Here is a 15530-nt window from a genome sequence, read left to right on the forward strand (position 1 = left end):
CAGTACTTATGAAGTTTTCATGATTAGAATCACAACTATGAAAGATTCAATAACCTAGGTAAAGGCTCTGATATTGATATAGGCTGCAATTAGTTTTTACAAATTATCAAATTTAGATGACTTAGTGATGTAGACACAGATGAAAAACTTGTAAATTTCGAGTATGAGAAATGGCAGCTCTACGGTTGGTCACACGGCCTCACTGACATGACGGTGAACGAATTCTCTCCAGATTTTAAAGCACATAACAAATTCTTCCGTAATAAATAATTACACAGCTATAACAATCGAACTTTACTCTTAAATTGTTCCACATGTAATAGATGTGTACCAAAAATGTAAAATGGTTAAAATTGCTGTTAAACGTAACATACACTACACTGCTTAATAGTTCACAGGCAAGCTATGCGTATGCGGTCGACTAGGTAACCTGTGTTCTATGTATAGCGAGCTGCACTTTGTCACTATGCTCTATGAGGTAAAGGGTTAACACATTAACCCCTGGAGCTTTTTGTCATTTTCGCCTGAAAATAGAGTAGGAAACACATTCTGAAAGCTATTTCTGAATAGACCCAAAAACACCAAATTCCTAGTCATCTTTCAATAACATACTGCCTAATTGTTTTAGAAACATCATTTTTCATTGGCTGCTTGACTCGCGCATGAGCAAAAAGGGTAAAAGTTGGATTTTATTTTTTTGCTTAACAGAGCCATTATTTTTGTATGGAGACCACTCTTTATTCCAAATGCCCATCTTAACCTACTTTTTGCAAAGGCTCATCTGTCTGTTTGCAGTTCATACCGGTTTGCCTTAGATTTGAGACCAAAAAGTCTAAAATCTGGACACAAAATTGGATTCCGACCATGGGCGAAATTTGGGTCTGAAAAAAGTCAGGTCCAAAAAATGAGGTTTTTTATCTGTATTTTGTATTTTTTGCAACTAGATATTCCAGATTATTTGGTATCATTTTAGAGCTATATCTGTCTACCTTTCTATAATACCACCCACTTTAGTGTATCATGCATGACCATGTCACAACAGAGCTCGGCAGTAGGCTCCTACCTCCTGCCCCGTTAAGTTGTTGCTAGGGGTTAATGTGTTAAAAATGAATTTTAATTTGCTATCTGCATCCAGGCATGCTGACTCTGTTGATGCCAAGATCATAGCATAATTTCTCCTTTACTTCACACAGATGAACTAAATATGACCAAGCACAGCAGTTACAGCAACATCTCTGAAATACGATAACTTCCTTCTGTCTCAGTGACAAAACTGAAAGTAATACATAGATCCTTCATATAAGTCAAAATCAATTCATTATATATAAACTTCAACCATCTTTCTCCATCCCATGATGCTATCTCCACTGTTGCTGCACTTTCCACACATGAGGTTGGAATGGTCCAAACAGTGTTAACAGTAACAAGTTTCATGTATTTTCATACTGAAAAGATGATAATTACCTTTTGTATTTCATGATGTTCTGAGATTTGGAGTCTCTGCCAGACATGCAGGATAATGGAGGAGCAGGTGTCAGCATGGTATCCCATGAATACCTCTCCAACAGAGCAGGTAGATTTACTCTTGTCACTCCTATAATGTTTGAAAATAGAAAAGGTGTGAAGGATCTAATCTACATATAAAAATCTCTATCCTTTGTTACATTTATACAATTTCAGCTAACCCTATACTGACATCATTAAAAAAATAAAGGAAATAATTACTAATGGGAATTTTAGAAAAATGCAAATATTATTTAATTATGCCCTTTTTAATAAGAATGATAATAACCAGTAATTTCTTCTTGTGAAAATTCTGAGAGGTTGAAACTTAGGGTCACACATCAGCTGATGTCTTAGGTTAATGGCCTGAATTTTAGCAATATAAATATTCCTAGTAATTAATAGATATATTTAAATGTGAATTAATTTAGTTTTGTCTGGATTCATTTCAGTGGTATTAAGAATATTACATTTTTATTGAAATTACTGTGAATCACATTAAACTCAAAGAGGTACCAATTTTCATCATTGGGGGGGGGGGGGGGGGGCTAACAAGACCAGAAATTTAAAGTTGCAAAAATTAAGGAACAATGCAAATTTATTGATTATGATTTCATTCTGATTTATTCTGCAAGCTAGAAAAATACGGACTTCACATGGTATAAGAATCTAGTTGGGCTCCTTAGAATCTGACAGGCCTGCAACTGTAGGAGCTTATCCTTCATTATTACTACTCTCTGACAACTGTTTTGATGCTCTTGTGAAAGTTGTGAGAAAGTAACTCTATTCTGGCACAAATGTTTACGTATTCAAATGACAAGAGAAGCATGGTTTCAAGAAGCCTGTTTACTGTCATTGTCATTGGCTTTGTTTTAGCATCTAATCCATAACTGTTAAAAGCTGTAAGTTTTCATAGCAGTCTTTAAGAACACTGGAAAACCTCAATGATGGAGTGCAACAAAGAATGTTTGCCTCTAAATGCATTCAATTTATGCCAGCATCTTCTTTGATTCAAATCATTTTACAGCAATGAATAGATTTGAATCTAATCAGCCCAATTATTACACTACAAAAGAAATAAACATGTTTGCTCTGAAATACATAGAACTAAAATGAGTATAATCTTTTGTAGAGATAAATAAATTTTTGCTCAATATTTGATCACGCCTTTGGTTTTATAATTAAAAAGCTACAAATCTGCAGAAGAAAGCTCACACAATATTATTTTATTCCAAAAGTGAAAAATTTCATAACCACAAAATTTAAGTGATTCAAACTTAACAGTTTCAACAGAAATCTAATTGTTTCTCTGGTCTCTGAATCTTGTTTTAGCAACAATGAACTCTATAAACCTCCACAAAGATTTGTACCCAAGAAAACTATGGAATCCACAGTATTTAGAAATTTGATATGTTAAAAAAACTGTACTTGTATTACCTTTGCATGTAAATAGGTGCAACAGTTTCCGTTGAGAAGTCTTTGGCCCATTTCTCAAGTTCTTCTGCTAGATCACTCTGTTCCCTTGTCAAGATGGTGTTAACTGTCAGAAAATGTTTCTCAAGTCGGTTGATGAGGGGAATGGGAAACTTCTTGTAGACAACATCCTTCTCTGCTACCACAATCAGTCTTGCAGAAAAATTGGGAATTAAAATTGCTGGTAATATTATGTGCTATAAATATTGTTTTTTTAAGTAAACCATCTTCTAGTAGTTGAAATGACTAAATGGAAACATCAGAGCTGTCAGAAAAGGCAATGTGAAATTAACTGAGAATGTGTTTATCTTCCAAATGATAAGTGGATAAACAGTAGACATCTGAGAAGCTATGAGAGAGTCTAACAAGGATCAGTTCAAACAAAGACTGAATAACCCAAAAACTTTCTTGTAATGTTTAAAATTAATTGCTACTGGCCTATGATAACAGACACATGCAACTTGATCACCTTTCCAAGTCTGAAAAATAGTGCTGATGGTTGCAGGTCAAAGACAAATGGTAATAGATAATAAATAAATAAATATATATATATATATATATATATATATATATATATATATATATATATATATATATATATATATATATATATCTGATTTCTTATTCCACAATGGCACTCCTTTAATCCATCACTTAAAATGCTGATGAATTTGCACTTTTGATTTCACATTTGATTGGATTAAGAAGGAAGTCTGCAATAAAAGCTAGGGAAGTCACCTGTATAAAAATTTAAAAAACATCTTGAAAAGTATATATAGTAAGTTTGATCCAAATCTACCTAGCAGATTTTGAAAAGATGAAAACAGTAAAAGTGGATGGATGGATGGAAGCACAGATGATAAATGCACGAAGACAGGTGTCATGCTCTAATTTCACAATATCCTTCTCAGGGTAAAGAATCAACATATCTCCCTTGCTAAAAATTATGTATTTCAGTGTTTAAATAGTCTGAAAGATGGTACCTGAAATTCTTGTGCACTCTGCACTTGACTCTATGGGTTCCCAGCCCAAGATCCACATATCTCTCTCCTCCAAAGTTAACATAGTACTGAAAAAGCAATATTAAAATAAATTATATTTAAAAAAATCAACACAAACAAATAAAAGCATAGTTCTAATGTATACTGATACAAAAAGCAAAACCCATGGCAGGATTACAATCATTCAGTGTAAAATATTAATGCAACTAAAAGTTTTATATGTATCAGATAGAAATACATGAATCATCAAGATGTAATGTAACTGCCATATATTAACCACACCATATTTGTTGGGACACCACAAATTATTTTTGAAAGTAATTTTTTGTGCACTGTATGTTCTGGGACACATTGTTTTTTCGAGTCGTAACCTGTGGGACACCTTTTAAATCATTTGAAAATTACATGTCAGAAAATGCACTCCAACTGAAATTTTCTTTAAAAAAATATAAAACTGTGCACTTGAGATAAAGCTCTTTAATCCACTGCAGCATCATCTCATCAACAAAACCCCTTCTCCTGCACACATGTGATCCATTCTTTCAATGCATAAATATTTTTTTAGCTTTCTCATACCATAAAAAACTATTGTTAGAAGTAACACATCACCTGAAGTGGAAACTGCATGGACTAAAGTCAGATTTTTTAAAATCTGCACCATTCGTGCTAATTCTTACATTTTTGTGCCATATCTTTCATCAGTCCATCCAGGAATGAGATCCAAGTACACTAGAATTTTATCCATGTTAATGAACATATTGTCATTGAAATGATCTGCTTCTCTTCTGGCCCTCATGAATTCATCACATGATTATATTTTCTCCAAATCTTCCAGGCAATGCTGGGTCACCAATATTCATGCATGAAGCATTATATTGTGTCACTTTAAAGTTGTTCCATTGTTTCAATTTATTTTCAAAATTCCCATCAACACCAGTGAAAAGGAACCAAAGTTAGCTTTCATATCTTAGCTGTCTTTGTGTATTCAAAAAGAGTTATAAAATTGGCACACCTAAAAGAATCCAAAGTTGGCTTCCAAGTTTGGCTTGCTTCATAATAAAGTAACCCTTTGTATTTTATATCGTTTAAAATAATAAAAACTGGCTTCAAAGTATCCAAAGTCAGCTTCCGAGGTCGGCTTGCTTTGTAATAAATATAACCTTTGTCTTTGATGTTCTGTTGAAAAGACTGTCACTTACACTCAAGTGAATATATTTTCTAATAATTATTTTTATTTTTGAGATACTGTCATACAGCCATGGTTATTTTGTACCTAACATCATGTCATGTATGAATGGCAGTTGTCTTCATAATACTGATTGATTATTTCCCTCTTGTTTGCAATTTTGTTGGATACAGTTTTCAGTTGGATAATATAGTCAAACCTTTGAGCACAACCAAAAACAGTTGGTTTCTCAATGTTCATGTGAATGAACAATGTGTCATGTGTTATCGGACACAAGCGATATATGCTACAGTATGGAAGCCCACACTACATATACGGAGTATGTGGTTATATTTTATTCTCTAATGCTCATGATGAAAAGAAAAGGAATAAATGATAGCACTACAAGGTTAGTTTCTTTCTTTTTATTATCAAATAAACGTTTTGTTTATCTATTTTATTGTAATGTATAGTGGGGGGGGGCCTCAAATTCAATACAAATTTATTTCATTTCTTAAGCCTTGGGACATATGACCTAGGTGAAAAAAGTTTCACCATAAGTTCTGGGACAGGAAAAAAATAATTATTTTATCATGTCCCAATATATACAGTAAATACGGTAGTTTATATTTGTTTATGTTGACAGGTTGCATGAATACAAATACTAGAGGACATTTGTATTTATGCACTTTACAACTGATGGACCTAGGAACAGGTAGTAAAACAAACTGTAATTACCTGCTTTTAACAGTGCATTCTACAAATTTCCTATTCCACAAATTTCCTAAAGATAACATCTAGACATCAAGCAAATTCTGTGAATATTTTGCCCCTGTCTACTGTGGCAAGGTCTGCAACAGCATACAATGATGAAATCAGACAATATTCTTTGTGACAGACCTGTAGAGTTACTCCTCAGACATGGAAAGGAATGAAGTTCATGTGTGATAGAAAACTTAACATAAAGAACTGTGATATTTATCTTGAACACAGGAAACCTAAATGTGGTAAAACAAACATAATTCATCACTTTTTTATGTATAATGTATACCAAGCTTCACCCCAAGTCTCAATTCAGTGCTGAAAGTATGACAGAAAACCATATTATGAAACCGGTTACATTAACTTTACAGATTGAGCTACCAATCTTGTATGAGACAGCAAATAGTAAATTATAGTAAAGTTTGTTTCTCTAGGAATACTTACTTGATCACATTAAATTTAGGAATACAAGCTGCTACCTTCAGAATCCAACCTTAATATATGATGAAAATTTGTCGATTCGGTCTAAATAATACATATAAGTGCAGTAACTCTTCCCAACTACCTCCCCAGTTTTATCCTAAGAGTGTGTGTGTGTGTGTGTGATTTGGATTTTTAACGTAGCTTTAAAAAAAAATCAGTCATATCGCTACGATGTCTGCAGTGTGACAGTTTATAGTGATGTCAAGCACTGGGGCATCATGCCGCAGACATATAGCATGTTGTCTCACCCAGTCACACTATCCTGACACCGGGCCAACCAGTCCTAACACTAACCTCTTGATGTTGAGCACCAAGTGAGGGAGCTGTTAGTACCATTTTTGTAAGTCTTTGGTATGACTCGGATGGGGATTGAACCCACGACCTTCTGCATCAGAGGTGGACGCTCTAACCACAAGGCCACCGGAGCCGTGTTTTATCCCAAGTGAAACATCAACGAGAATGCTTGCATAGCAGGGTGGCTGGGAGGGTCATCAAGTTAAGTGATCAGATAAATATTCTTGGAGAAACATAACTTGTTATAACATTTGCTTTCTCCTTTGAATACATGCCTAGATTACATAAACATTAGGAGATCAGGTAATAGATGGAGGGAATAATGAACATACTTTTGGTATCCTTCATTAGAAGAAAAATTGGAATAAAGAAACATGGCCTTTGGTCATGAGATCTGTGATTGCTCTAGCAGATCAAGATGATGATTACTGAACCTTCTTACGGTCGAAATTCACTGGCAAAGTCAGTGAAACTTAGGGACTCTGCTGGCTTAAGTCTTATGGTCATCTGGTTTGAAGCCATAGTCTCACCAAATTCATGTGTGCAGTAATACTTGCCCATTACCTACCTAGTTTTAAACTAAGCAAACTACCAAAAAGAATACTCCCATAGTGAAGTGGTTGCTACAGTCTTCAAGTAATGTGAAACATACTTTACTATAAAATTTACTTTTTCCTTTAAATACATCACATTAACATTATGAGATTACATAATGGTGAAGGTAATGCTGAGCATTCCTAAATATACCTTCAGTATTCTTCTTGTGAAGAAGAACTGGATTCCCTGTGTGGACAATAATCCATTAGCCTACTTAAAGCAACAGAGCCCGGTATCACAAGATCCATGACTGCTCCATCAGGTTAAGAAGATGATTATTGAAAGCGTGTTACCATCAAAATTCAATGGCAAATCCAGTGATGGTAAAAAGCTGTGTTGGTCTAATTAGGTCTGGTGCTGATCTGGGCAGCAGCTAGGGACCCTTCAAATTCAGATTCTGTATCTGTGAAGTTAAAGCCCTGAGATTGAAACATGAGAAGGTTTACCCTGCATGCCAGCCAATTGATTTGATGATGCCTTGGATCAAAACATTGTGTTTGAGCATAAGGCTCACAAAGATCATTCTGCTTTCATGCATTCTGCTTTCATGAGCTGCAATCCTCAGGCAAAACCGATCTTTTGAGATGTTAGAATATGCCAAGCATGGTATCTGAATGTGCTAGATATTATGGAGTGGTGGTCTTTGATGGTAACTGGTGCAAACATCTTCTTGTAGAGCCAGAGGAAAAAAGGTTGGTCAGGTGAGGGATCAAGGCACACATATGGACAATGGTATTGACTCAATACCAACCACTTTCCCTCAAAAGCCTTAACCCATTACCTCATGCAAGCATCTTTGGATGCCTCTACATCATTCGCATGGAAGCACCTTTTGACACCTCTCCTCAAGTTGCAATTGGAAGCACCTTTTGACGTCAACTGTAAACATCAGCCATTTTAAGCTTGTTTTCGTAGCACCACCTTTGGGGAAAAACCCCTATTAGATACTACATTCATTTCTGTGAATGACAATTACATCAGATCACATGGTCACTGTTTATGCACTGGTCAATATCTGCTATTTAAAGTAACTGGGTCATTATCTCCACTCTCCAAAATGGAGGTCGCGGATTTCATTCAGTACTTATGAAGTTTTCACGATTAGAATCACAACTATGAAAGATTCAATAACCTAAGTAAAGGCTCTGATATTAATGTAGGCAGCAATCAGTTTGTATAAATTATCAAACTGAGATGACTTAGTGATGTAGACGCAGACGAAAAACTTGTAAATTCTGAGTATGAGAAAGGGCAGCTATGTTTGGTCATGCGGCCTCACTGACATGACAGTGAACGAGTTCTCTCAAGATTTTGAAGCACATAAAAAATTCTTCCATGAGAAATAATTACACAGCTATAACAATCGGACTTTACTCTTAAATTTTTCCACATATAATAGATGTGTACCAAAAATGTAAAATGGTTAAAATTGCTGTTAAACACAACATACACTACATTGCTTAACAGTTCACAGGCAGGCCTATGCGTATGGGGTCGACTAGGTAACAGGTGTTCTATTTATAGGACGCTGCACTTTGTAACTATGCTCTAAGAGGTAAAGGGTTAACATATAGAACAGTAACATTTATATTTCTTGCTCTAATGATTCTCTCCAAAATCAAAGGTCTTAATTCCTGTGCTCACAAAGCTGTCCTGACAACAGTCAAGCATGAAGGAAGAGATGACCCAGGCATTTCTGAAACACCTGAAACCTTGGATGTCTAAGATTTGGTCTGGCTGTAATCTTCCTGGGTTGCTCTATTCTTAGCATGAGTTGCCTGTTGACCCAGGACTTGGAGGGGCTATCAGAATTACCTTGAAATTCTGATCCTTTAGTTTCTATATTAACTTCAGTACAAAGACCATAGGGTGGTGGTGGTGGACTATGCAAAAGAAGATAGAGCCTCCAAACTGACGGATATTGTGTTAATGGCACAAGCTTCTGGGTCTGGGATAACAAAACAAAAGGTGAGGTTCTACCTTGTCATGAAAAGGTACACCCCCCAAAAAAAACACAAATCCAATGAAAAACTGACCAATGAATGGACAATTCTGCATGAATAATCTGACCCTGTCTGGACAGAACATTGGCCAGAACAATGAGTCTGCCAGGAATGTTGCTGATTTGCACATAGCTCAGATGTTGGCAACACCAACAAAGAAACTGTCAAACCAGGACACACAGGTCATGCAATTCCCCCACCTCCCTCCACATTTGAGAAGGTAAATCACCAATACCATGTTGTCCAACATAATCAGGACTGATTTCCCACAAGTCTGTCATTCCAGAACTGAAAAACATTTAAGATAGCTTTTAAGAAGGTTGATGTGATGAGGCCATTTCCCTGGTCCCAATGTGCTGCTGACCATATCAAAGCCTAGCAACATGTGGGCTCTCCATCCATATAGTACTGGCATCTGTACATATCTTCATTTCAAGATGGGGTTTCTCCAGAGGATTTATTGTTGTCAGACAAATGTGGTTGTGCCACTGACATAGGAATGATTGTACATTGTTAGTGTGTTAGTGATATTGACCTCCTGGTCAAGTGGACTGGAAATGAGGCTCCATTAAGCTAGCAAAGTCATTTGTAACAGTCACATAAAGGCAGCCCCTGCCACATTGAGTAACTTGAGGAGTTGCAAGAACTCTCTCACTGATCAATATACTGCTGAAAACAGGCTCTACAAGTTCAATCATCTGTAAGACACAGACATGAGGGAGATGTACAAGACTGAGATAGCTTATGAACTCCATACATAGATGGACAAAACACTGGTGCATGAAGGCTAGATTTTTTCAGTTCATTAGACAATTGGGATGACTCAAACAGGATAGAAGATTGTTTCTACCGCGGAGGAAAATATACTTACCATATGCCCAAAGATCAAGCTCAGACTTGCAGGGGTACTTACACCGAAGAGGTTGCCTAAAATGGTGGAACAATCGCCACTGTTATCCAAACTATCTGTGAAAGTAAACAAAGGGAAGAGAGGCAAAATTTGGCTTGAGGTCAGGAATTATATGACCATCTCCTGTGTTTGTCAAAGTATATGTTACAGCAAGGAATCAATGGTGTATCCAAATGTAACCACAACATATCTGCAAATCTACTGATGTCATAGTGGTGAAAGGCATCATCCTTCTGATTTTAGTTTGGGTGGGATAGGGTGACCATGGACATGTCCCCAACAAGGGAAAAGACTGATTCTGTATTTGGAAGTAGACTTAGTTCATCCATACTGGTCTTGCCTGCTTTTCACCTTTTCACTTTGCTTTTGCTGACTTTTTGCAGAATGGCCTTAGACCACAACCTCAGACTACAAACTGCATTTGCTGCATGGAGAAGCAGAGATACATTTGGTACATGCCAGTAAGAACTCATGTGTCCTGTATTTTGTATTTCTTGAAATTACTAAATTTAGAATTGACAAGAAATGATAAAATAACAGAAACAATAAAGCATCAGTTATACACAGAGCACATGAATTCAAGTCAGCATGTGCAACCATCTACATGCATTGATGATAACATGTTGTATCATGCAGACTGAATGAAAAAGTGCTAGAAAGTGATAAATTTCACAAAATATTGGCCAGTTACCTAAAAATAATGTACACTACCTACTTCTGAATCAATATTTTTCCAAATTAAACTAAAATTTTGATGGATGGCTTTAATTTCACAGACTTAACAAGCGGCTTATTCTGTATGGCATTATGTACGAAGTGAAGCTTAAAAACTGGCAAAGCCTAGTGGTGGCAAGGGGATGTAATGGGCAAGGGTTACCACCCTTTGTCTGTATGACGGAGAAAAGAGGAATTTTCATCATTTAGGTGGCGCTCACCAGATAATATGTACTTTTGAGAGAGTGACGTATGTAAGGTGAAGTAGTTCGCATTTAAAACATGCACAGTGGAGAGAACGTTTGCATACCTCTATGCTACATTAATGTAATGTGGATGATATTTCTTTTGGATATTGTACTTTTGGAAATTTTACATGATTTAAGCACACTGCTAACTAAAATGACTGCTCCCTTGTGTTAAAAAATCAGTCTGAATTAGTCTAAAGTACACTATACATAGCAGCTATTAAAATAGGGAAAATGAATTTTGCCAGACTAGACAATACCAGCTTCTGAAAGTGCAATGAATGAATTACCAAATATATAAAATGTAAAAAAAGTTATCGGCTCTTTTTTATACAATTGACCTCTGAAGTTCAGGAAGTGAAAATGACCAAGTAGAGCTAGCACTTTTTTGAAAGGTACACATTTGAAGTAAGGCCAAGCTGTATACTCTATAACCCATAGTACACCCATCAATCATACACCAAAATAAAGGGAATTAAAGGTTCTTTGCAATATACCTAAGATATACAAGGTCTTTTTTAAATAGCCAGTATAACCAGTGAAGAAAGCCGGGGACATTCTTTTTCTTTAAATTCCTAACCCTATGCAAAATGCGAAACTGTATAGCGCCACCTTAGTAGGGCTGGATTTGGGAGGTAGCAGGTTTATATTCCTACTGTTAATGCTAATGTGATCAGGGAATGTATTCAAAGGAAAAATACTTTCTGATGATGATGAGTATGAATACAAAGTTTTATTCCTCAAATGGCCTGATGGATAGAGAGCAAAAGGAAAATGTAGTATAAAAATCAAATATAACCTTTCCCTTAAAGATAGGACCCCCAATTCACATGCAACATACCATATAATGATGATGTATATCAAGTTTCATCTCTTAATCTCAATCAGCTTTGAGTAATTGAGGAGAAAGGAAAATTGTGACCAAAAACCTAAAACAATGACCTATGACCTTGATCTTGCAGACTGGTTCCCCAACTTTCTAATGATGTTGTATATCAAGTTTCATCACCTAATCCTACAACAGCTATATACTTATATTATCAAACAAAAATTATGAAGAATAGACTTAAGTTGATTGATATGTAACCCTATGTCTGTTAAGATGTGGAGGGCAATGCGCTTTTTTTTATTATATATTTTTGCATACGTAAAAGATGTGCATTTATATCATTGAAATGGTGTTTATGTTTTCTGTAATGTTTGACACTGTAATTTAATTATCAACTCACCTGGTTGAGAGCATCATAGAGACTTTCATACAAATTTTCCAGGTTCAGCAGTACCACTGTGTTACCTGTCTCCATGCACACCTTGATGCGGTTAATGTTCCTACACACCTGTAATATACAACAAATATTTGCACACAAACAATTGAATTAGAGTACATGTATGTGAGAACTCCTGCCTACATGTTTGATGCTGATTAACAATTAGAATATGCCCCAATATTTCCCATCAATATCCATAAAAAGTGATCCATGTGGATCTGACATTGCTTATGTAACTGAAATCCACATAACCACCAAATGGAGTACACTTGGCCAAAAAACAAAGTATTATATTTGTTGATATTTTATATTTTTTTTACTTTAACAACTCTTGCCACATTTTTTGATGTATCTAGATCATCTATATCAATTTAAAGCTCTTTCTGCCACAATGCTTAGTGCGAAATTTGGTGAAATTTTGCTGGGCAATTCTTTTTAGGAAAAGTTGCCTAAAGTTGTCATTTTTTACTGTTCGTAACACTTTGAAAGGCATTCATGCTAGAACATGATCTGTTAAAGTGGGTTAGATTCCAATTATCAGTTTATAAGAAGTTGATCTGCAACAGGAATTTTCATTTTTAGGAATGACAGCCATTTTGGACATCTAGATAACATCCTTTGCAATAATTTTAACATAGGTCCCTCATAATAGGAGGTGTAGTCAAATTTTCTTAAATCTGTGCAGTAGTTTTTAAACAGAAGTTGTTTTAAGACTTTTAATTTTTAAAACTGGCAGCCATATCTGAAGGTAGAGTGGCATTATTTTCATAAATTTAACAAGAAATTGCTCTTTGTCAAGTTTGGTACAATTCTGTTTAGTGGTATTTGACATATATTTTATTTAAAGTTACATGTCTTTTGCAACAGCACACATATTCAGTGGCACATAAACAAAATACATACCCAGAAACAGGTGATTTTTAATGAACAGAAAATTAAATGCAGAGTTAATGAAAAATGCATGGAAAATAAATTAATGGATACAAACAGAATGCAGAATGAACACAGAACAACTGCAAAATGCATAAAGCAGAATGGTGCATAACAAATGCAAATGCAAGCACAAATGTTCTTCATGAATGGATTTGAAAATAAATTACTTTAAAGCAGCCAGTGAATCTCCACAGTCAAAAACGTTTTCACCTGATAATCAAGAATCACGTTCCTTACACTAAAAGATTGTTTTTCAGCCCTTACAAGCTGTTATATTGCTCTTGTCAAGAAAGGCATAAACAACCACTAATGATGTGATGATGCCATAAGCTGGGGATGCACCTCTCTGTTTTATTTGAATGAAATAAAATAAGAAATAAAATTTACTTTGTGACAGATATTCTACAACTGAATCTTTATGTCCAAATGCAACAGTGTTTATGGTTCATCATAAATTTGATCCTATCTTTTGCATTCTCCATATTTGCTGTTTTTAAAGTTTACTTTTATAAAGACATGATGAAAAACAATAGTTCTTTCCCCTGAATACTCGCAAAAATAGAAGGAAGCTGAAAGAAAATCAACAAATGCAAAACAAGAATACATTTCTGAGACATTGAATGGTCACTGAGGAAATGATTGCTAAAATGCAAACACAAATGTAATGCAAACGGAATATAAACAAAATTAATTCTGAATGCATTTGAAATCCAATACAAATAAAATAAATTGGAGAAATAACTCATTTTTAGGATCAGTGTATATAAAATTCTTCACATTCAAATTAAAGCTTTTGGTCAAATTAGGACAGAATCTGTTCACCATTATTATTGAAGTGACTGTTTATTTGATCTATTTTTATCAACATTATCCACATCTGATGGTAGCTTGATATCAGCTATGTAAAACTTAAAAATCTTTATGATGCAGTGCTTTCTGTCAAATATCAGTCCCATTCTATATAGAATTTTTTAAGTTATGGCTGCCATATTTAACTGCAATTAGGCATCATTTGCAAACAAAAGGTCCAATGGGTTTGAAAGACTTCTCCTTGATGATAAATATCAATCAGTGAAATGCATGAGCAGACAGTCAAGAACTCTTGGGTCCACAGAATTCTTCTTTAAAAATTTCTTCTAATGTTGATGGATGCAAATTATATGATAACAATTGCAAGTTCCAGATTTTTTTTTAACAACAGTTGCTTCCAGTTTGTTTCATTTTTTTCTTGTTGGTGTGTGTGTGATCTTGATCAGTATTTGAATACATTACCCCACCATCTGACCTGTAATGAAGGCCTTTATACCAGTATGCTTCCCATTAATTTGTTTAAATTCTCATTTATCAGTTTTTGAGAAGAAATTGTTTATTAACAGATCAGCATCATTTATAAAAATCAATTTTAAAAAAAAGAAATCATTTAAAAGTCTTTAAATTCATAACACTTGTATTTGACAGCAGATTAGCATCATTTGTAACAACCTGAAGGTGCTTCAAGCAAAGCTGCCTTCTGTCACATTTGCTCAAATTCTATTGAGTGGTTCACCTCTGAAAAGTCATTTAAAGGTCTTTCCAACTTTAGTAACACCTACCATATTTGATGATGAATCAGTATTGTAAAACTTGGAAGTCCTTCATGCTAAGATGCCTTCTATCAAATTTTGTTGAGTGATCTTTTAGAAGAAATTATTTGAAGGTTTTCTAGTTTTAGCAAAATCTATATTTGAAGGTGGCTCAGCATCAGTTATGCAAAAACAGAAAGCTCTTGATGCATTGTTAAATTGGTCATCATTTCAAGGGCATTTTTTTAAACAGGTCATTTAAAGGCAAATCTATTTTAATTCATGGCAGCAAGCAGCAAGATCTGATTGCAGATTGGAATAATTTATATAAAAATGACAACCCTCGATTTCAAGATGCTTTACATCAATCAGAATTCTAATTAGCAGTTTTTGAGAAGTCATTTAAAGGTTTCTCAAATTTTTTATACAGCAGATTGACATCAATTGTATGCTCTTCTGGCCATAATGCTTTCCATCAAATCTGGTCAAATTCTGTTAAGCCCTTCTAAAGAAGAAGGCATTTAAATGTTTTTATATGATTCATAATAATGGCTACATTAGATGGCAGATTAACATCATTTGTATGAATTCCTTTGATTCCAGGATGTGGGTCT

The 15530-nt window shown here is 34.9% G+C and overlaps 1 protein-coding gene across 1 annotated transcript in view; it reads right to left on the reverse strand.

Annotated features, from left to right (window-relative positions):
- The window catches only part of LOC149786041 (E3 ubiquitin-protein ligase rnf213-alpha-like), a 165428-nt gene extending 152940 nt beyond the window's left edge, over positions 1–12488 (reverse strand). Inside the window, exons 1-4 of the mRNA XM_089976323.1 lie at positions 12383–12488; positions 3960–4045; positions 2941–3129; positions 1465–1594 (exon numbers count right to left, since the gene is read on the reverse strand). Coding sequence (XP_089832449.1) covers positions 1465–1594; positions 2941–3129; positions 3960–4045; positions 12383–12457 — 480 coding nt within the window. The 5' untranslated portion in view covers positions 12458–12488. The remainder of the gene's footprint in view (positions 1–1464; positions 1595–2940; positions 3130–3959; positions 4046–12382) is intronic.
- Between the last annotated feature and the right edge of the window lie 3042 nt (positions 12489–15530).

The sequence above is a fragment of the Sinohyriopsis cumingii genome, chromosome 12 (assembly GCF_028554795.1).
Source record: "Sinohyriopsis cumingii isolate HCF-2022 chromosome 12, ASM2855479v2, whole genome shotgun sequence".
Classification (NCBI taxonomy): domain Eukaryota; kingdom Metazoa; phylum Mollusca; class Bivalvia; order Unionida; family Unionidae; genus Sinohyriopsis; species Sinohyriopsis cumingii.